We start from the raw sequence: 23910 nt of genomic DNA on the forward strand, positions 1-23910 counted from the left end.
CAGAACTCTGACCCACAACCTCCAGCAAGCAACCCAGGAGACCAACCCATTATCTACAGTAACCAGTCCAGGAAGTCTATAAATTAGACTTGTAGAAAGTCATATCATTATTGCTAATAACAATCCTAGGAGACAAACTATAACAATTGGCCCAAATGACCAGTACTGGATTAATAACTGGCATCTTCCCTAACTTTTGTCCCCATTTCCAAGTTGAGACTAACAAGAAGAAGCCACAGAATGCTCCACTTCTAGTTGGCCTGCCTGCAGCTTCCTCATGCCGAGAGCCTCTAATTAGGGCATGCCCACTCCTCTGCCTGCCTTTGGCTCTGCTAAAATGCAGGAGATCGTGGCTCCCTCCCTTACAAGGCCTGAATAAATAGCCTTTGTTTGTTCTCATTTGATTGATCTTCATTGATTTCTATACAAGAATCCTTATAAGAGAAAGGTAGAGGTCTATTTGAGACTCAGACCCACATAGAAGACCATTTGATGATGGAGGCATGGAGCTCCAAGTCACTGAGGCCCCTAGGCAAAGAACACCTGAAGTCACCAGACAACAGAAGACGTCAGTGAACAGAAGAGGTAAGTGCTGTCAACACCTCAGTTTCATTATCTGGCCTCTATAACTGTGAGAGAACAAGTTTTTGTTGTTTTTAGTCACCCAGTTAGTCCCAATTTGTTATGGTAGCCCTAGGAAATGAACAGAAGCTTTTAGCAAGGAAATTTGCATCTGCTACATGGCCTTTTCTGGACAGATCCATAAACCTTAGTGTAAATGGCTTAAAAATGACTGTTTTGTTTTTTAAAATCATACTTGTTCTCATGAGAAGATTTACATAGCATTATAAAAATGTCTGGGAAGTTCTTCAGTAGTTTCCCATAATAGCCAGGCACCATCTCTGCCCTCAAAACACTCTAGGTAGAAAGACACATAGTCAATTAAAATGGAGAGGTACGGTAGCTGATGTCTTAGCCTGTCTACACATAACCTCTAACCAGTTAACTCACTCTATTTCCTTTGTAAGTCATAAGTGACTAATTCCCATATCATGCTAGGAAACTGTTATCTAGTAAATCTGCCCATTTCTGGTCCTATCAATTGACTAGTTCAATCTTATGACTTACTTGTGTTTGCAAATCTGTTTTTGCCAGTTGTACTTGATATTGTGCTTTTGTAACTTTACATTGTATAAACCAATGAAAGAGTGTGAAAATTGTTTCTTTAAAAATCTATGTTTAATATTTTGGAAAGACCCAACAAAGGTATGTGAGATTAACTGTAAAAGATTATAAAGTATAGTGGTGGCTCACGCCTGTAATCCCAGCACTTTAGGAGGCTGAGGTGGGTGGATCACGAGGTCAGGAGTTCGAGACCATCCTGGCCAACATGGTGAAACTCTATCTCTACTAAAAATACAAAAATTAGCCGGGTGTGGTGGTGCATGCCCGTAATCCTAGCTACTCAAGAGGCTAAAGCAGGAGAATCACTTGAACCCGGCGGAGGTTGCAGTGAGCCAAGATCGCACCACTGTACTCCAGCCTGGTGACAGAGCGACATTCCATCTCAAAAAAAAAAAAAAAAAAAATTTATAAAGTATAAATCTGCTCTCAGATTGCTTCACAAGTACCTTTAAGTTATTTTCCCCTTAAAAGAACAAAATCTTGGGAAATCTTAGCTGATGGTTTATGGGTACGGTTTATGCAAGAGATAACATGCAGAATTCCAATCAATAGACTACATGCAAAGAAAAGGTCTTGGACCTTCTCAATAGATTGGCAAATGAACACACAGTTGTTTTAGGTTAGGATACAGTTTAAGGTATTTGCTATACTTTTTCATGACTCTGTGGTTTAACTGACCTTTTTTCTTTCAAAAAAGCTTCTTTTAGATATAATTTACATACCACAAAGTTCATCCTTATAAAGTGTACAATTCAATATTTAACCATTTTTTCCACTTATTGTTTGGCTAGGGGCCCAGACTACATCTATGAGAGGGCTTCTTATATATGAACAACATGTAAAGAAGCTATTAATTTTGCTTGATGAGGGATGGGGATTCAGGGAAGATTATGTTTGAGCTTGAAGAGCCTTGAACAAAAAGTAGCAGTTAGGCATATAAAGAGGAGGGTATTTTGCTAAGTAGAGGAATTGCAAATGTAAAGAATGAAATCATGTGGCCTCTAAAGAACAGCTTTTATTTGAGTGGCTTGGGAATAGGGCGTTTTTATTTTTTCAGACTTAATTATGCATCTGAATCATACATAGAGATTAAAACTAAACAAAAAAAGGAAAACATGTTCAGGCCTGACTCCTAGAGATTATGATTCAACGTATATCTGGGGTGGAGTCTCTATATTAATTTTTTTTTTTTTTTAAGTTGCCTTGCAGTTCTGATTTGCAGTCAAGACTGAGAACCACTGGAGTAGGATAGAGTGAAAATGGGATGAGGAAGTGTTAGGACATGACGCTAGGACCAGATGGTGAAAGGAAATGGTATGCAAATACAATATAACAAACTCTCTCTTCCCTGACAACTTCATTCTTTTGAAATATTTTCTTTTTCATTTTTTTTACTGCCACTACTGTTGCATGAAAGAATACGAATCCCACCATTGTAAAAACAGAGATAAATGTTTAAAACCTTTGTAACTAAAAGACCTCTATTTTGCTTGAGGTATTAAGCTGGTGCAAAAGTAATTGTGGTCTTTGTCAATGGCAAAACCCGCAATTACATTTGCACCAACCTAATGATATTTAACACAGACTCAAGGCAGAGTGCACCTTCTGATTTCGTGTACCATCTACCGCTTGGGGTTCTTAACAAATGACCAAAGAAAACACGAATTTTGACAAAACTGGTGCTAGGGCTATTGAAGGGTGGGTTCCTATTCCGGGTTAGTGCTCCCATTCTCTAGTCAAGCACAAGAACATGCCTACTCCAGAGGGCTCTTCCAAACCCCCAGCTGAGATTATGAGACAAAAGGTTCTTTAGCGCCTACCAAATGAGCAACAGTAAATGTAAAAAGGACCTCTCGTTTCATCATAAACAGTTCCTCAGGAAGCACCATTTCTCTTACTCTTGGAAAGTCGGATTTTTTTCCCTTTGGCATACACTGGCTTTCCATGTCCTAACTGCTATTTTCAAATAAATGAACGTTATATTCTTGGAGGACAGCTCAGGGATGCTAAACTGCACCTTTATCATGATTTTAGTTAGGGATGAGGGCCTTTTACTTAAGTCTTGCTAGTGGCACATATTTTAAAAGGCCATAGAGGTCATCCATGTTGTCAACGCAAGTGAAGGCGCTCAAAAGCGTGTTGGTCAACAAGAATCAGCACAAAGGCATTGGAGGAGAGACAACAGCTTGTTTCTGGAAACAAACGAACAACAAAAAAACACTAAAAACATCTCCTCGAGAGGCCCCCTGACTTGAGCCCTGCATGGGACAAGCTGCCAAGAGCTAACATGACAAGGGACTGGTCCCGGGCTGCGGTGAGGAAACCCAGCGTCCTGACAACGCTGCTGGGTCTCGAGGCGTCCTTGAGACCGGAAGCGCGGACTTCAGCTCTCTTGGGAAACGGCTTCCGTTAGCAGAAGGGAGACTGCGGTTTGGTCGCGAGGTGGCTCCGGCAGCCCCACCTCACGCGACCCGCCATTCCCACCGCCCCCTCAAGGTGCCCTCCGTCCCGCTCTCTAACCGGGCCCTTAGTTCCCCTCCCCGTGCCCTCTGGAGACCTGCAGCTCCTCCCGCCCCGCGCCCGCTCCCGGGTTCGGTCGTTCCGCCGCCCCATCCCCCATGACGGAGCCCCTAGCTGCCTCCTCGCGACCCTTTCCGGACTCGGCCTGCCCACTCCCGCCCGCTAACCCGCCTGGCTCCGAGCCGAGGGCCCTCGCGGGACTCTGGTTCCTGTTCCTCTAACGCCGGCGGGGCTGCTGGGTGCCGGCTCGGCAGGCCGCCTAGACCCGGAACTGCTGAGGCAGCAGCGGGCTCGCGGCGCTTGGCTCATCCCGGGATTCCCCAGCGCTCGTGCTGGGCCTGCAGCGTCCGCACCAAGCACGCCGGGCGGCCCTGCCCAAGCTCCCTCCCGCCTCCCGGCAGCTGGCCCGCGGGGCCCCGGCCTTCAGGTTTCCCCTGGGATCCCGGGACCGGCAGGCGGGGAATCTGTGCGGCGGCGGCAAGGTGGGTGAGGTGAGGCGGGGCGAGGTGGGTGAGGTGAGGCGGGGCGGGTGTCGTCGCCGCTGGGCCGAGCTTACGACTCCAGTTGACCCGCTCGCGGCTGCCCAATTTCGTTGGGGCTCAGGACGAGGGTCGGGGCGGCAAATCGTCACAGAGGTCGCTGTAGACCTGTGTGCAACCGAAGGTGAAAAGCGGGAAGGCGCGGCCCGAATCGCCTCTGGTGCGCGTTGTCCGACAGGAAGTCCCGAATGGGCGGTGAGCGGCCGGTGGAGGTGCACGGGCAGGTGCAGAGCCACAGCCTGCGCCCCGTGAGCCGAGGTGGGCAGGAGGAACAGGGACCCGGGGGCGACACACGTTGGGCGGAAATTTCACAATGAACAGGGAAGGGGGACAGTCACCCACTCAAAACTGGCTAAATGAACCTCAGAGGGAGCCCCGAGCGATGGGGAAAGAAGGTTAGGGGAAGCGGCAGGAGAAAACCTTGGGCCAAAGGGCGTAGCCAAAGGGGGTCACTGGAGACCCGCAGGATGGGGTGGGAGGGCTGGGCTGGAGGTGAGCAAAGCTGGATGGGGAGAATGAATTAAGAAAGTTGCGAGGAATCCTGTCTCGTCCAAATCACTATAGCTTTTGTGGTCATTGCTGTGTGGAGTACTGCGCAAATCCTCAGGGGAACTCTTATTAGCCATCTCAGCTTTTATCATCTTAAAAGGCGAATTTCGCGTGCAGCTCCATTTAGCTTCGTGAACTTAAGCCCCTGCATATGAAAGGATGAGACCTAATATGACAGTCATGTCAGGACTAATGATATATCACACAGGTTGACAACCTGCAATTTAAAAACAGGACTTTGTCTAAACTCAGCAAGTAATTCCTTACTTAAAAGTTCTATGTAAACAAAACAGAGGAACTGTTGTGCTGCTGGAAAGATGTACCAGCATTTTCACAAAACGAATTAAAAGATGGCTTTGCTTTCACTGTCATGGTTCTCTTGTGACAGAATAGACTGGCTTTTCTTGGAGGGGACTAGATTTACTATTTTAGTTACATTTTAAAAGCAATGTAATTATTCTTTTTTAATCTACCACAAATTTCTGTTGTAACTATAAGAGGGTTTATATAATTTTATATTCTTATACTAATTTTTATTTGCAGGTGATTTGGCACAAAAGTATTCTTTCAAGGATGGCAGAAGCAGTTTTGATTGATCTTTTTGGTTTGAAATTGAACTCTCAAAAAAACTGCCATCAGACATTACTGAAGACTTTGAATGCTGTCCAGTACCACCATGCCGCCAAGGCCAAGTTTCTTTGTATAATGTGTTGCAGTAACATCAGCTATGAAAGGGATGGAGAACAAGATAATTGTGAATTAGAAACAGGCAATGGATTATCAGCTCTCTTGAAAGAATTTGAGATTGTTAGCTGTCCCAGCATGGCTGCCTGTTTGTATACCATTAAACAGAAAATTGATGAAAGAAATCTGAGCAGCATTAAGGTAATTGTACCCAGGCACAGGAAGGCATTAATGAAAGCTTTTATTGATCAACTCTTCACTGATGTTTACAATTTCGAATTTGAAGATTTGCAAGTGACTTTGAGGGGAGGCCTTTTTAAACAGTCCATTGAAATAAACATAATCACAGCTCAAGAACTAAGAGAAATTCAGAATGAAATAGAAACATTTTTGAGAAGTCTGCCAGCACTGAGAGGAGAATTAACTATTATCACTTCTCCTTTGATCCCAGGTATATTAACCACTAACTGTTGTTTTTACTTTGTACATGAAAAACCAATCTTTCTTCAGAGGTAGTTCACCTCTTTTTTTCCTCCTTTTGTTGACTGTTGTGGGCTTATTACTCATTAGCATCAGTGGCAACACAGAGCTATCATGTATGACCCTATAGTATCAGGGTCAAGGGATAACGCCTTCAAAGCCACCCCAAATAAATAAATTTGCTTTATGAAAATTTGATGTTGAGACAAATAATCTAGCCCTCCTTTGCAATGAGATTTATGACACTTAAAATCTTCTATTTAGAAATTCTGAAATTTCAAATCATTGGCACCTTCATAGAAGAGTAAAATTTAAAACAATCAATCTTGCTTCTTGGTTAAACAATATTTTCTGTGAGCTATATGCTGTTAGATATAACAAAGCCAGATGAGACACAAGATACCTTTTGAAGAGCAACGATCTCATAGGGAGTGTAAAATAAACACAAAGCAGAACGCCATAAGAACCTATGGAGGTACAAAATGCCATAGAAATTAGAAGCCAAATAACAAGGGCAGGTAGCAGTGATCAGGGAAGGTCTAATTGAGAGACTGGTATTTTGAATAGCGTCTTTTAAATCTTCACTGCTTATCTTCAACAGATATTTTCATACATGGATTTACTACAAGAACAGGTGGAATATCTTATATACCAACTCTTAGCTCATTCAATCTCTTCAGTAGTTCCAAACGGAGAGATCCCAAGGCAGTGGTTCAAGAAAATCTGCGTAGGTTGGCGAATGCTGCAGGATTTAATATGGAGAAATTTTACCGAATAAAGGTAAAACTTTGCTTTATATTTTGAAAGATCTGAAGTATATTTTTTACTTTACTACTAACTACATGGACTTTAAGCTATTTAACTTTTGTATCTGCTTTTTCATCCAAAGTTTTAGAATAATGCTGTGGTTGTTTTTCTTAGATTTATACACCATAGCCTAAAGATCAGTTCTATTTTACACACACACACACACACACACACACACAGGCATATATATGCACACACACACACAGAGTAAGTCATCCTTTAATGTTGATGGGTTCTTGGAAATTGTGACTTTAAGCGAAACGACATAATAAAACCAATTTTACCATAGGCTAATTGATATAAATAAGAATAAAGTTTCTAAGGCATATTTCTTGTCACAAAAACATCACCAAACTTCTAAATAAAGACCAACACATTCCTAATATTAAATATTGAAATAAATATGAGCTAGACATACATTTACAAAAGAGTAATAAAAACAAATTAAGATAACTATCAAATTGTTTTGGTTCAGGGCTTCAGGTAGCTGGAGTCTATCCTGGCAGATCAGGATCCAAGGTCATAACCCACCCTTGAAAGGACGCCATTCCATTGCAGGGTGCTTTTACACACACACACGTACTCCTACTGGGACCAGGTAGACACCCCAGTTCATCTCATATACACTTCTTTGGGATGTGGAAGGAAACTGGGTTACCCAGAGAAAACCCACGCAGACATGAGGAGAAGGTGCATACCTCACACAGTCAGTGACAGGGTGGGTAGTCAATTTTTTTCATTAACATTATAATGAAATGATGTGGAATAAAATGACATTATTCAAGAGCCTACTGTATATTTCATCTGGAGTCCTCAATTCTAAAAGTACAGTTAATTCTTAGAGAGTATACTACCACTGCCCTTTTTGATTTGAAGAAAGGGAACTGCATGGTGGTAGAGAAAGGCCATTATTTTATAAATCTACTCCAGGAGGAACTAGGGTCATAGTTGATGAGATAATGTCTTATTCCTTACAGAATTCTAGCTTTACTTGAGTCTGGGAAAAGTAAAAGTATCATTGATTTGGTAATTAACTTTCTTTTACAGGAAAAATTTTCATTTTGTAGAAAGTGCATTAAGAAGTGTTATACCTATCTTTATGGAAAGATGTTCATTATTCACTATATTGAATTTTATAACGTTAAACTGTGCTTTTCTTTGTATAAACTATCAGAGAGTATAATACCAAAAGCTTAAATAGTTAAATTATAAGTAAATTTTGTGTTTTCTCATTTACAAAAGTGATATATTTAATGAATGCTAGTAATCTTAAACTGGTTATATAATTTTATACCATAATGAATACCTTCAGGAAAGCTTATGGTATGAGAAATCCCACTTCCAAAACATTTTTGTTGCACATTTTTGGTATTAGACTCATCATTCCAATGACATCTGGATTATGGGAAGAAAGGAGCCTGATTCTTATGATGGAATAACCACAAATCAGAGAGGAGTCACAATAGCAGCTCTTGGTGCTGACTGTATACCAATAGTTTTTGCAGATCCAGTCAAAAAAGCATGTGGGGTTGCTCATGCTGGTAAGTATACTTAATTAAACATTTAGGATTTTACTCATTTTATTGTGCAGGAAAAATTGTAATTTCTTTCTGATAGACATGGCAAACAGTTAATTACATTACACTGTGGTAAATGTAATGATGGGAGGGGGCGGCATAGTTTTATTATAGGGACGGCTAAGAGGAGTATCCACATCAAATTATATGAATTGTAGTAGAATTCCCAAAGGAGGTCGCACCTAGGTTGATTCCTAAAGAATTTGTTGGTTTTGGCTTAGTAACAGTGTTCCTCAGTAAGGGTGCTATTAACATTTTGGTCAAGATAATACCATATTGCAGATTAAGTGTCTTTAGCCCCTGAAATTCTTAATGACAGTAGCACCTCTAGTTCCTGTAATAACCAAAACCAACCAACCAACCAAACAACAATGAAACCCTCCAAGCTTTTCAAAACACTCCCTAGGGGAGTGGTACTGCCTTCGGTTGAGAATCCTTGAAATCCAGGCTATAGGAAATGGGAATGTTAGGCATGTTTCAGAAAAGTATTCACCCAGATGGAGCTGCAAGTGTAAAGCTAGGGAGGTAGGAAAAAGCAAGATGCTTTGAAAACTGTTTTTAGTTTAAATCATTTAATGTATTTAACTGCAACTATTCTCTGAGAGAAAAGAAGTATTTTTAGAAGGTATATTGTGTTAAAGATATGGAGTTTTGTTTTCTGAAGGTATTTTAAAATGGTATTTTAGATTACCCCATAGCTGTGATTTTGTGTGAAATGAGGGATGATCTTTAAAATTTCCTTCACTTGTAAATCTATTTCTACTTTGCTTTTTAGCTCATAGGTAAAAAAGAAAGTAGCATATTTTTGTTTTGACCTAGCTGAAATAATGGGATTGAATGAGTAGAAGTCAGGTTTACTACATGACATTGTCAAAAAGTTATTTAAAATTTGAATCTTGGCTCCTGGATATAAAAAGAGGATTTTTTTTTTTAGTTCTTAGGTTTGAAAACATTTAGTTTAAAAATATCCAAGATCAAGCAGTCAAAATGAAGTTATAAATGTGAATTTCAAGTCATTAATAAGTTAATTTTGAAAGAATAAAATACCTAGGAATACAGCTGCCTTAACCAAGGAGGTTAAAGATCTCTACAATAAGAATTACAAAAACACTGCTGAAAGAAAGCAGAGATAATGTAAACAAATGGAAAAACATTCCATGCTCATGGATAGGAAGAATCAATATTGTTAAAATGGTTACACTGCCCAAAGTAATTTATAGATTCAATACTATTCCTATCAAACTACCAATATCATTTTTCACAGATTTAGAAAAAACTATTTTAAAATTCATATGGAACCAAAAAAGAGCCCAAATAGCCAAAGCTATCCTAAGCAAAAAGAATAAAGCTGGAGGAGTCACATTGCTCCCTTCAAGCTGTACTACAAAGCTACTATTACCAAAACAGCATGGTGCTGGTACCATAACTGACACATAGGCCAATGGAACAGGGTAGAGAACCTAGAAATAAAGCCACATACCTACAACCCTCTGATCTTTGACAAAGTTGACAATAACAAGCAATGAGGAAAGGATTCCCTATTTGATAAATGTTGCTGGGATAACTGGCTAGCCATATGCAGGAGATTGATACTAGACCCCTTCCTTTCACCATATACAAAAACCAACTCAACATGGATTAAAGATTTAAACATATAGCCTAAAACTATTAAAACCCTAGGAGAAAACCTAGGAAATACCATTCTGGACATAGGCATAGGCCTTGGCAAAGATTTCATGGTGAAGACTTCAAGAGCAAACAAAAACAAAAATAGACAAGTGGGATTCAGTTAAACTAAGGAGCTTCTGCACAGCAAAGAAACTATCAACAGAGTAAACAGAAAACCTATAGAATTGCAGAAAATAAATCTATAAGGAACTTAAATCAACAAGCAAATAACAAATAATACCATTAAAAAATGGGCAAAGGACATGAAAAAATGCTTCTCAAAAGAAGACATACACGTGGTCAACAAGCATATGAAAAAATGCTTGATATCACTAATCATTAGAGAAATGCAAATCAAAACTACAATGAGATACCATTTCAGACCAGTCAGAATGGCTGCTATAAAAAAAAAAGTCAAAAAATAACATGTTGGTGAGATTGTGGAGAAAAGGAAATGCTTACACACTGCTAGTGGGAATGTAAATTAGTTTAGCCACTGTGGAAAGCAGTTTGGATATTTCTCAAAGAACTTAAAATTAGAACTACCATTCAACCCAGCAATCCCATTACTGGGTATATACCCAAAGGAATATAAATTATTCTGCCATAAAGACACATGCACATGTATGTTCATCACAGCACTTTTCACAATAATGAAGATGTGGAATCAACTTAGATGCCCATCAGTGGTGGACTGGATAAAGAAAATATGGTACATATACATAATGGAATACTATGCAGCCATACAAAAGAATGAAATCATATCCTTACAGCAACATAGATGCAGCTGGAAACCATCCTAAGTGAATTAATGCAGGAACAGAAAATCAGATACCATATGTATCCTTTAAGTGGGAGCTACACATTGAGTACACATGGACACAAAGAAAGGAACAGTGGACATGGGGGCTTACTTAAGGGTGGTGGGTGGGAGGAGGGTGACGACTGAAGAACTGTCTATTGGGTACTATGTCCACTACTTGGGTGATGAAATCGTTTATACATGAAACCCCAGTGACATGCAATTTACCCATGTAACAAACCTGCATATATGTACCCCCGAACCTAAAAATTTGTAAAAATAAAAATAAATTAACTTTAAAATATAATATAATTACATACATTGTATACTTATTTTATCAGATATCAAAAAGAATAAAATTCTTCTATGGGGCTACTTTAATAAAGATCTTTTAACCAGATATGTATACATAGATATACATGTGCTGTAGGAGAAAAATCAAATAGAAAGGAGGTGGATGAACTACAAGTGAGAGGATAATTAAGGAGGCTCACTGAAGAAGAGAGCTACTCTCATCTGTAGAAAAGCCCTGACAATTTCTCTCTTTAACTCAAAATGCCTATATGTAGTTGCTTCCCTTTGAACATCACTGTCTGTATCTTCCTAGGTGCCTCAAAATCATTATGTCAAAAACTCAACATCTTTTTCCCTGAAGTCTTCTCTGCCAGTTAGGTTTCCTATTTTGATTATTGACATCCTACCCACTTACAGATAGAAACTTGATTTCTTCATTCTGTTCTTCCCATAACCACATATCCAGTGGGTTACCTGTCGAGGCTGAACCTATCACCTAAGTACTTCTTGCTTTCATCATCTCCTTTTATCTGTAAAAAATGATCCCTTCACCTGAGTGCCTAGCTTTTGAAGGATATGAGTATGGAGTGCTTAAGGAAGGTGTAAGGGGAGTCATTATTGGCCAACCATATCAGCTGAATCAAACTCAGATATAGGGAATAAAGGAAAAATGCAATATTCTTAGCTTTCTGTCTTTGGCAACAAGAAGGTAGCAGAAGTAAAGAAGATGGTTTTATCTTAGAACACTGTAAGATGCAAGGCAGGTAAGGCAGAGATGGCAAGGGAACGATAGACTGGGCAAGTGGGAAGGGAGTAAAAAGAGACTGTTAATTGAAATATAATAGGTTTTGTTGTAAAAAGTGAGGGAGAGATGAAAACTGCAAAACATTGCTGAAGGACATTAAAGAAGACACAAATAAATGGAGAGAAGTTCTGTGTTCATGGATTAGAAGTTAGAGAAATGCAAATCAAAACCACAATGAAATATCACCCCACATCCATTAGGATGGCTAATATTTTAAAACCTCAGAAAATAAGTGTTGTTGAGGATGTGGAGAAATTGGAACCCTGGTGCACTGGTGGTGGTAATGTGAAATTGTGTAGCCACTATGGAAAACAGTACAGCAATTTTTCAAACAATTATAAATAGATTACCATATGATCCAGAAATTCCCCTTCTGGAAGTATATCCAAAATAATTGAAATCAGGAACTCAAAGAGATATTTGCACACCAGTGTTGATAACACAATTATTTGCAATAGCCAAAAGGTGAAAGCAATCTAAGGTACATTGGTAGATGAATGGGTAAGCAAAATGTGGTGTGTGCATACAATGGAATATTATTTAGCTTTAAAAAGGCAGGGAATTCTGACACATACTACAATAGAGATGAACCTTAAGGACATTATGCTAAGTGAAATCAGTCAGTCACAAAAAGATAAATACTGTATTATGATTTCACTTATATACCTACAATAATCAAATGTACAGGAACTGGAAGAAGAATGGTGATTGCCAGGGGCTGGTAAAAGGAAGAAACAAGGAGTTATTGTTAATAGTTGTAGAGGTTCCATTTTATCAGATGAAAAAGTTCTGGAGATTGGTTATACAACAATGTGAATTCAACACTGCTGAACTGTATACTTAGAATAGTAGATTTTGTGGTTTAACCACAATCTTTTAAAATGTGAAAAATAGAGAAGACTAAGCTATGATCTCAGTGGAAGCTAAAACTAGAGAGCATCTTTAAATGGAAGATGAAGAAAACTCGCACTTCGTGTCTCTTCTGTGTCAGGTGCTTTGTGTAGCATAGCTCATTTAAAAACCACATGATAATACAGTTAATCTTGTGGTTCATTCATTATTTCTGAACTTTGAAAAATATACAAACTATATCTGCTCACTTTTAACTTAGACATAAATTCAGGTGAAATTTTGCTACATTTTGACTTTCCTTATCTCTTTTTATTCCTATTTACCAGGTTGGAAAGGTACTTTGTTGGGTGTTGCTATGGCTACAGTGAATGCTATGATAGCAGAATATGGCTGCAGTTTGGAAGACATTGTTGTTGTACTTGGACCTTCAGTAGGACCTTGCTGTTTTACTCTTCCAAGAGAATCAGCAGAGGCATTTCATAATCTTCATCCTGCATGTGTACAACTATTTGATTCACCAAATCCCTATATTGACATCCGTAAAGCCACAAGGTATGTCTGATTTCATTCAACTGCAAGTTTGATTCTTTCTTATTGCTCTAAAATGAAATTTATTTTAGAGAACAATTAGTAACTCTAAGAAGAATTTAGGTGGCAGTTATTTAAGCAGCTGACATGAACATGTACACAAACACTCATTTTAAATATGAAATCTGTTTTCATTTGAGTTTGAATAACAGAATTTTTTTTGTCTCATTGATTTGAAAGTGAAGGAAGAAACATCTGGCATTTAATTTTAAGAGATCTACTTAAACTTCATATAGAAAAGTTGGCATGTACTTTACTTCACAGCCATTCCTCAGCTAAATTCTCCTAAATGTAATGAACTCTCAGGAAGCTGATATTTTAAAATTATTCTTATTATCTAATTAACTAGAGGAATATATTTTTTAGAAAAAATATTAGATAATATAAATACACAGATTTTTACTTTCAAGTTTTTTACAGTTCTTTGCATTTTTGAATTTATGAAGTTTTGCTATTAATAACTGGTGAAAATTATTTGTCATTACTACAAAGGCAAATTAATGTGTGTTTTAAATCACGTTTCCATTCCAGTCACCGAAACCTTACCCAGAGTCTGCCTCATTTAGTACAGACGTGGAAGAGATTGAAATTGATTCTTAAATGTGACTTTTTAAATCAAGTATCACTAATTTGTAGTCATATTTCATATCATAAAGTGTTCATGGAGAAGCAAGTTTTCTGAGAAAAATCTGGCTAATAGAAGGAAAGGAGATGAAGGGCCAGATGACTAAAAAGCATACTCTGGCTGAGCCAGATTAATTTTGTCTGATATCCTGGTAACTTTCGTAGAGATTTCTTCTTAAATAAGCACTTGATTTTGATTATAAAATTCTGTACCTAGATTTTGTCTATAGGACAATATGGAAGGTTGTACTGTGCATATATGAACTTATGTGATAAATGCTGATACAGTGTAGCATTTTTTTCCTGACTAGTCCATGTTCTGTAATTGAATAACAGTATACATTGTTCTAGGTACATCTTTCCTGGAACTCTTTCATGCCAACATCCGTATTTTTTTTCATATTGCTTTGGCTATTGGGACAATAAACTCTTGCTCTCTTTTGAAAAATATTTTTCCTAAGGATTCTTCTAGAACGGGGAGGAATTCTTCCACGGAATATTCAGGACCAGAACCAAGATCTCAACCTCTGTACATCTTGCCATCCTGACAAGTTTTTCTCCCATGTCCGAGATGGCCTTAATTTTGGTACACAAATTGGCTTCATATCAATTAGAGAATAAGGTACAGTAGGTTTTCTCTCCTCTTTCCATTTTTCCTCTCTTTCATCCCTCTCTCCACATCTCCCTCCCTTTCTCTTTCTTCCTCTTTTAGCTGTTTCTTCCCCTCATTTTAAAAAAACAGTTAATTATGTTTAACTTTACTCCTTTATTCCTATAGGAAGAATGATGTTTCTACTTTTTTAGTGATATAATAGTAGTAGCAAAGTTCATTTTCAGTAACACTCTATTATAAAGAGCAGCCACTCCTTTTCCTAGTTAATGAAGAATAATTAGCCAGGCTTATGTTAAAAGTATAAAAATAAAACAATTTAATCTTTAAAAAAGTATGTAAGTATTTCCTTTCTCTCTACTATGTACTTGCTATCTGTACATTCCTTATCCTAACATCCTTATAACTTTTATGTTATTTTCGAAAATAAATCTTTGCATAAAGATTCTAAATTCTAGGATAATAAGAAATTCTCACATACAAACTAGCTTGATTTTCAACTAGATTTCCAAATGATTATCTGCAGTTGGAGTTGGCCAAATTTTTGTTTTAAAATGACAGTAAATAGTTTAGACTTTGTGGGACATACAGTATATGTCTCAGCTACTCAACTTCACCATTGTAGAGGTAGAGCAACAAGAGATACTGATAATATAGAAATGAATGAATATATCTGTGTTTCAATAAAACTTTGTTTACAAAAATCAGGTGAGGGAGCCAGGCACAGTGGCCCTGCTCCTGTAGTCCCAGCTCCTCAGGAGGCTGAGGTGGGAGGACTGCTTTAGGCCAGGAGTTTGAGTACAGCATGGATAACATAAACCCTGTCTCTAAATAATAAAATAAACAGGTAAAGGGCCAGATTTGGCCTATCGGCTATAGTTTGCTGACACATGATCTAAAGTCATAGAGCAAGACTGAGTGTAATTTTCTTAAAATAGTATTTATTAGAGGTGGTTTTGTTGGAATTATACAAAAATATTTCATGGCACTGATTTAGCACCGCCCCCTTAGGACATATGTAATTTTCCCTAAGGTTACTTCTAGCTGAATTAATATTATTTTTTACTCTTTACAATGTTTTTAGCTCTTTAACTTACAGAAAAACTTTAATAGACTTCACGATTCTAAGGGTCTCATATTTGATTTCTATGTATTTTACAGATACTTGACTGGATTTTTGTATAACTGTTTCCTGCCTCCTTCCAAACTGACTGCAAGAGAGAAATTTAGCTGTTTAATCTACTTAAAACCAAATGGATTACAATGGATAATTCATCTTTAGGGTACATTTTTACTGTTATTCAAAGTCAAATGATTTTCATTTAATTATAATAATAACTGACAAAAATCAGTATGTTGTAGCTAATATGTTTTATGCATGACAATTATTCTTAAAGTTTGTTCTTCCTGTTTATTACACAGATCAGGAATAGATTTGTTCAGTTCAGTATTTATTGAATACCCTCTATTGGTCAGGCATTGTGTTAAGCATAGGTGAACAGAAATGAACACGACTTTTTTCCTTTGAGTCTAATACAATGAAGGAGATAAACACTTCTGCAACTTAATTTTAATAGCAGTAGAAGAGAACATAAGGAATAGAGGTTAATTTTACCCAGAAGGCAGAATAGAGAAAATATTACAAGAGAAAATCACATATCACATGGGCTCAAAAGATGTAGAGGTTTTTGACAAATGAAGAACAGCCATAACAGGTAGAGGGAACACCATGAACTAGGGCATGAAACTGAAAGTGCATAACATATTCTAGAGAGAAAAGGGTGTGGGCAGGAGTTAGGGCTGGAAAAACAGGTTGGAAACAGATAAGTAAGGGTCTCAACTGCAGTGTCAAAGAGCTTGCAGTTTATTTTCCAGGCAATGAGTAGGCAGCCAAAAAAAAAAAAGTAACGATTTTTTTTCTCCCTCCCCCATGGCATCATATTTAAGAGGACGAATTTAAATTGTGTGAGACCAAAGCATAGAGACTAGATAAGGGGTGGTCAAAATATTTCAAAAAGAAATAATGAAGATCCAATGAAGGAAGTGGAAATTAAAATAGAGAAGAGAGTAGACGGATTAGAGAGACATTTAAGAGATGGAATCAATAGATCCTGTTACTAGATAATGGAAGTAAGAGGTGAGGAAGAGTGGAAAAGTCATTAATGACTCTTAAGATTTCTGCTTGGCTGTTTACCAAGATTGGCAGCAAAGAGAGGGAGAAGGTTTGGGAAAAGAGAGGAGGATAATGAGTTTGACTCTACATAGAATGAAGGACATCCAGATAGAAATCTTTGGTTAATAATTAGAAATATAGACCTAGAAATTAGGAGGAAACCTGAGACAGAGACAGAGATTTCAAGGTTTACAGTACAGAGATGATGCTTGATTCTGTTGGAGCAAGTTGGATCATCTAGGCAGAAATTAGGATGAGAAAAAGGAGGTCCAAGAATATAACCTTACAAAACACCTGCATTTCAGGAATAAGAAGCTGAAGGAGTAAAAAAAATTAGTCACAGAAGTAAGAAAAAATAGGGTAGTTGTTTTGAAGAAGCCAGGATAGGTGTGGAAAGTACTCAAAAAGAAATCTTCAGGGATAAAATAAAGAGATAATTAAAAAGAAATCAGTGGATTAAGCGCATTGAAACTGTTCTATAGGCAGTGGTCATTGAGTCGGCTTTCAGTGCATTAGGAAGAAGATGCATAGGTGTCAACTCTTCTTTGACAGCATTTACTAGAGAAGAGAAAAAGCTGGGGAACTACATCTTGAAGGAAGGGACTTTTTTTGGATGAGTGGTTTTGAGTATGTTTGTCAGTTAAAGAGAGAACTTAAGTTAGTTTTCATTTGGGAGAAATTGTATATATATTTAATGTAAGTTATCACATTGCATCTTAAAAATTTTCTTATTTAATACATGTATTTCCTACATGTATGTGTGGTGGCATGACAGCAAATAACATTTGTTTGGTATTTCCAAAGGACTTTCATGTACATTAGCTCATTTTACCTTTACAGCTACTCTGAAATACACGGGCATTATCCCTTTTATTCAGCTGAGAAAACTGAGCTTCATTGAGGTGGAAGTCAAAAATCACATAATTTGTGATGAAGTCAGATTTGAGCATACGTTTTGTGACTCCAATTTTCCTCTCAGATTTTAAAATTAATTAAAGGGACCTTAATTATATTTTTATTTTTAATTTTTTGTTAACATAATTTATTCAGTGAAAATTTTGTTGAGGTACTGGGACAGGTTAAAAAACTACAGTTGTAACCCTCAGGATATTTAATATCCAGTGAAAAGTGACAATCAGTAAACCAGCAATTTCAATACTTTGATATATGTTGTGAGGTTGTGACAACTGATTCTTGTTTAGTTTAATTCTATATCTCCCTTAGCCCAGTGTTAAATTTAAATAAAATACCTCATTTTTTCCAATTCAGGGAAGGCACTAAACATAAAGCATAGGATAAAAATGTTGAACTCATCCAAAATATTATTTTGTTTAATGAAAATGATAAAGATTAAGGAATACTTACATGTATTGAGAAAGGTTAATAATTTTCTAGTTCTTCACTGTGCATTATTTTGTTTGAAGTTGGTAAATTTGGAGTATCCTGCAGACACATTTTGCTTTATGTACTACAACATTCTACAACCAAATGAAAATTATTTTGATTATCTGATTTCGGATTATCTCTGCCAAAGTATGTAATGAAAAGTTGTCTCCTTGCTGTTTTACTGAATGAAAAGTGCTGATTTAGTAACTCAGAACTATCAGGTTATTAAATAATCATCTTATTGCATCTACAAGATAGCTGTCACTCTCACACATTTGTATGTAGGTTTCTAGGACTTTTGGGGTACAACAACAAAGATTTCTAGTAAATTAGGTTTTGGTTTTGTTTTTAATTTTAAATTTATAAATAACAATGGTACCTCTTCATGGGATACATAATAATGTTTCTGTTCATATAATGTATAGTGATCTGACCAAGGTAATTAGCATATCTATCATCTCAACCATTTTTCTTTGCGTTATGAAGATTTAATTGTTCCTTCCAGCAATTTTCAAACTATGTAATATACTATTGTTAACTATAGTTATCCTACAGTGGTATAGAACACTGGAACTTATTCCTCCTAAAGTTTTGTTTTTAATCTAAGCACTGCTACTAACTGCACATAGGAAATATTGATTGCTGTTTTATTAATAAGGGGAATTAAGTTTGTAAATCAAATAAACATTAATGAAATACCTTTTTGGAAGTACTATCAAACTAAAACTTACTGGGCCATTTATCTAACTGTAATTTTAAATAGTGAAGAATAGCACAGTGGCCAAATATGCGGTACTCCAGTGCTTTATAAAACAAATGAGATGATCTTACCACTAGGAGGTAGTATTTCAACAAGTAACTCTACTCTTATTTCTTGGTATAAAGTTGAACCAATCTTAAACTCTGTATTTTCTTGTGGAATAAAAAGGGAGGGGAGGGTGCATTTGAAGTTAGTGAATGTATTGCTCTTACTTTAGGCATAACATGGTAGTTCAAGTAGATAAAAGCATTTAGGAACCCTCACCCACTTCTATCTCATTCCTACAGAATCTCTAGTAACTGCTTTTCTGTAAGTAGATTTTTGGGAGAAACTCAGAGAAGCTTATTCTGTGTAACATGGCAAAACAGAAATAATACCCAAATATTCAGCAGCTGGAAGGAAAGATAACAGGGACATATGAGTTATATGCTTTTATATCTCAAAGTGGGATTTGATATTTATTTTTATTTGATTGTCGTAGAGTTATACTTCCAATGTATCCATCATACTTTTTGTGTGAACTCTTAGAGAATGCTACCAATCTATGAAAGTTCAGCACTTCAAAGAAAGCATTACTCAGTTATCTGTGTGTTATTGTGTTTGTATGCATGGGTCTTTGTGGATGTGCTAAATGGCAAACAAGAAATATATGTGTGTTAAATATGACATATAGCCTCTTTGCCCTAGCTAATATAAATCAACACACACATAACACATTGCATTCAGTGGAATCATAGATTTCTCCCTATAGATTTTTTAATAAATCATGCAATGAAGAATGGAAAACATGGTCCATATGCTTACTGGATGTGTTTCTGGGAACCCTGATCTAGGGCACATGCATTTTCATTGTAGGCAGTGTTTTTAAAGTTTACTTGTGATTTCAAAGATTGCCATAAGCAATGCATTGTTCTGTACTAGGTCATTGCTTAATGAAGGAAAAAGAAATCTGCCAGTACTGCTTTTTCCAGATTAACACATTTGGTTTGAACTCATAATGATTACATGTCAATTGTGTTGAGACAAACTTTTCATACTCTCCTTAGATGCATTTTTGTAGAGAAGGAAATGCTTACATCACATTCCCCATGCCCTTGTGCCAAGCACCTGAGGTGAGCTATGTCTCTGTATTTGGAGCAGACGTTTTGTTTTATTTAATTCTCAGAAGGTTGGGGTGTCCAGTTACTACATTTTGTTAAACAAAATTACCAGCAGACACTAGCTCAAAATACCACATTCCTTTCTAACCAAAACCAAAACAAAACAAAAGACAAAAAGAGGGAGTAAAGGGAGTACTCTTGTTTCATGAGAAACTGTAGAAAAGAGATTTGTTCATGGTAACAGTTGGGTTTTTAATGTCCTTCATTTTCTGAATTCTGCATCACATACTGCTTCAATTTACATCTCACCATGCTTTCCTGTTCCTTACATTTTTAAAGCACATGTTTTAAGGTTGTATTTTCTTATCCCTCCCATCAGCCTTGTTTTCATAGTTGATATTTCATATTCACAAGGTACCTTCATTCCTTTGGTTTTCTACTTTTCAATACATATCCAGATTTGGCTATAGAGTTGTCTGTTTGACATATCCTGTGTCCCCTCAAATACAACATCCTCCAAACTTAACTCATCATCTTCTCTCCAAAACCTGCTCCCATCCTGTCTTCTATCTCAGAAGATGAAATTGTTATTCATGCAGTTGCCCAGCCAGAAACCCTGGAGTGTCTCTGAATGCCTCCCTTTCCTTCTCCCCTTCCCTTCCCACACTACTGACTGTGTATCTACCATCTGTTCCCATGACTCTTTCTCAACTGCCACAGACATGCAGGTCGTCATCTCTCACCTATATCATTAGAGCAGCCTTCTGACTAGTCTTTCCTTATTGAATCCCTTCTTACAGTATCATTATTGATTGTTTTAAAATGCAAATCTGGTCATATTACATCTCTCAAAAAATTTTTATGGCTTTCCCACTGCCTCCAAGATAAAGACCTACTCACTAAAGTGTATAAGTGCTGTCATCCTCTCTCCCCTGCTTGCTTCTTTAATTTCTACCACTCCCCACTCTGTGCCACATGCTTTAGCCGTTCTGTACTTTTTTTCATTTCCTAGAGTATACCATTAAGCTAGGCCAGACCAACGAGGTTGGTTGGCATTCAAAGACTGACTAGAACTCAGATTTCTGTTTAGGATTACCTTCACCTAGGCTTTCTACTGAATTAGCAAATAGGAAGTACCAAGGACATCTACAATAAAAAAATTTATGTAAATGAGTACAACACTCTAGTGTCTCCCTAATTTCTTATGGAGATATGGCCAAAATTCAGTTGTCAATGTAGTATATATATAGTGAGTACCATACCAGATTGTACATGGAAGTTAAGTAGCTTTTGTTCCACTGGGCAGCATGAGGGGCCATGCTAATGCTCAAAGGTCTACCTTCTACTGTATGAGGAAAGTTTTACTATATTGAAAAGCATGCACAATATTTTTTTCTGTGTTATTGGGTCAACAGCAGTTCTCACCATGATCACCATCATCTTCCACAGCTATGTTTTCTCTTGCCCCTTGGCTTTGGACACATTGCTGGCTCTTTGTACACATTGCATACGCACAGCGTTTGTCAATGTCGCTTCTCTTGAATAACTCTTAACCATCCTTTAAGACTCAGATCTGGGGTCATCTCTTCCAGAATATTTTCCTTCATTGTTTGTCTCATTAGCACCCATCCTGAGCATCATTTTTTATAGTCCTCAGTGAACTGATTTTTAAATGTTGGTCTGTTTAATTGTCTACTACTAAATATAGACTCCATCAGAGTAAGGAGCATATCTTACTTATCTTCATATTTTTAGTACCTAGCAAAGATATTATCACATTATAATAATCTAGTATCTATGGGAGAAAAAAGGGAAAGAGGGAAGTGTATTAGTCCTTTCTCACACTGCAATAAAAAACTACCTGGGGCTGGGCACAGTGGCTCACCCCTGTAATCCCAGCACTTTGGGAGGCTGAGGCAGGCAGATCATGAGGTCAAGAGATCAAGACCATCCTGGCCAACATGGTGAAACCCTGTCTTTACTAAAAATACAAAAATTAGCTGGGCATGGTGCCACGCACCTGTAGTCCCAGCTACTTGGGAGGCTGAGGCAGGAGAATCGCTTGAACCCAGGAGGCAGAGGTTGCAGTGAGCCGAGATCACGCCACTGCACTCCATCCTGGGCAGCAGAGCGAGACTCTGTCTCAAAAGAAAAAAAAAAAAAAAAAGAACTACCTGAGCAATTTATGAACTACTGGGTAACTTATGAAGAAAAGAAGTTCAATTGACTCACAGTTCCATAGGTTTAACAAGAAGCATGACTGGGAGGTCTCAGGAAACTTACAATCATGGTGGAAGGTAAAGGGGAAGCAAGCATCTTTTTTTCACATGGCAGCAGGAAAGAGAGAATGGGAAGGGGGAAGTGCCCACACTTTTAAACCATCAGATCTCATGAGAACTCACAATCACCACAACAGCAAGGGGGAAATCCACCCCCATGATCTAATCACCTCCCACCAAGCCCCTTCTCTGACATGTGGGGATTACAATTCGATATGAGATTTGGGTGGGGACACAGAGCCAAACCGTATCAGAGGGGGAAGAATCCTTAAACAATCTCATACAAGGTCTGGAAGGATAAATATAATAAATCGTATTTTGGAGTGTTTGTGTTTTATTGATTTTCACAAGGTTCATTTATATTTCCAGTGTTTTGTTGAATCTATTTAAATAATAATGATATATCAAAGTCACTAAAGAAAGTTTTAAGACATTTGGCCGTATTTCTTTATCCATCATTAGAATTTACTGTTTTCAACTTGTATAGCAACATAAACTTTAAAATGCTGCTTTAGGACAAAAAATGCTGGTAAGGACGTGGAGAAAGGGGGAACTGTTATACACTGGTAGTGGGAATGTAAATTAATACAGCCATTATGGAAAACAGTATTGAAGTTCCTCAAAAACCTAAAATAGAACTACCATATGATCCAGCAATCCCACTACTGGGTGTATATCCAAAGGAAAGGATATAAGTATGTTGAAAGGCACTCCCACATTTTTTGCAACACTATTCACAATAGGCAATACAATCATCCTAAGTGTCCTTCAACAGATGAATGGATAAAGAAAATGTGGCATATATACATAACAGAATACTATTCAGCTGCAAAAAAGAATGAAATCCTGTCATTTATGGCAACATGGACAAGCTTAGAGGACATTATGTTAGGTAAAATAAGCTAGGCACAGAAAGATAAATACTGCACATTCTCACTCGTGTGAAAGCTTTAAAAAAATTGGTCTCAGAAGTAGAGATTAGAGCGGAGGTTACTAAAGGCAGGCAGGGAAGGGTAGAAGGTTTGGAGGGATAATAAGAAGTTGGATAACATAAAATTACAGTTAGGAGGTGTATGAGCTAGTTTTCCACAGCGCTGTAGGGTGACTATAATTAACAATTTGTTGTATATTTTCAAATAGCTTGACAAGCAGATTTTAAACATTTCCAACACAAAGACCGTATAAATGTTTGTATTGAATATGCTAATTACCCAGATTTGATCGTTATACATTGTATACATGTATCAAAATATCCTGTGCCCCATACAAAGGTACAATTATTATGTGTCAATTAAAAATAATAAAAGCAAAACAATTTTAAAAAGAAAAAAATACTGCTTTAGGATACATGTCTCCTGTGGGAATCACGTATGTTAAAAACTAATACTTATTTTAAAAAACTAATTATTTCCACTCCTGTAATAATATATTTTTAATATTTATCTTATACCATACCCTGTCTATGCCTTTAGTGAAACAAATACAAACTATTTAATCAAATCTCTATGACAGTGACCCAGAGAGTGAAGACCAAACATGTAGATCTTTTCCATGAAAATTCCAACTTTTCGATAGTTTTATTGATATTTGATAGTAAAGTAGTCAAATAGTTGTTTATTTTTATTTTT

At 37.3% G+C, this 23910-nt stretch overlaps 2 protein-coding genes across 16 annotated transcripts in view; one reads left to right on the forward strand and one right to left on the reverse strand.

Moving 5' to 3' along the window:
* CCDC122 (coiled-coil domain containing 122) overlaps positions 1-4649 on the reverse strand; it is a 39854-nt gene extending 35205 nt beyond the window's left edge. For 5 of the 8 annotated variants that reach the window (XM_077973607.1, XM_077973604.1, XM_028837133.2 and 2 more), the window contains exon 1: positions 4262-4649. The gene's annotated coding sequence lies outside the window, so the exon portion shown is untranslated. Of the gene's footprint in view, positions 1-3872; positions 4019-4261 lie in introns of those variants that run through there. The other 3 variants (XM_077973603.1, XM_077973601.1, XM_028837131.2) reach the window with 2 other exon arrangements.
* LACC1 (laccase domain containing 1) lies at positions 31-23614 on the forward strand. Of its 8 annotated transcripts, none has more exons than XM_015120901.3 (7): positions 31-4502; positions 5337-5928; positions 6559-6737; positions 8140-8305; positions 13089-13314; positions 14436-14596; positions 15746-23614. In XM_015120901.3, the coding sequence occupies exons 2-6, from the start codon at positions 5367-5369 to the stop codon at positions 14593-14595; spliced, it is 1293 nt and encodes a 430-aa protein (XP_014976387.1). In that variant the 5' UTR covers positions 31-4502; positions 5337-5366; the 3' UTR covers position 14596; positions 15746-23614.
* Positions 23615-23910: the final 296 nt, after the last annotated feature.

This window comes from Macaca mulatta, chromosome 17 (assembly GCF_049350105.2).
Source record: "Macaca mulatta isolate MMU2019108-1 chromosome 17, T2T-MMU8v2.0, whole genome shotgun sequence".
NCBI lineage: Eukaryota > Metazoa > Chordata > Mammalia > Primates > Cercopithecidae > Macaca > Macaca mulatta.

Bases quoted from the DNA above. Each gene is read 5' to 3' on its own strand.
- LACC1 (XM_015120901.3), top strand. From the start codon at position 5,367: ATGGCAGAAGCAGTTTTGATTGATCTTTTTGGTTTGAAATTGAACTCT. The intron at 5,929-6,558 runs GTATATTAACCA...TATCTTCAACAG, and splicing joins CACTTCTCCTTTGATCCCAG to ATATTTTCATACATGGATTT. The intron at 8,306-13,088 runs GTAAGTATACTT...CCTATTTACCAG, and splicing joins ATGTGGGGTTGCTCATGCTG to GTTGGAAAGGTACTTTGTTG.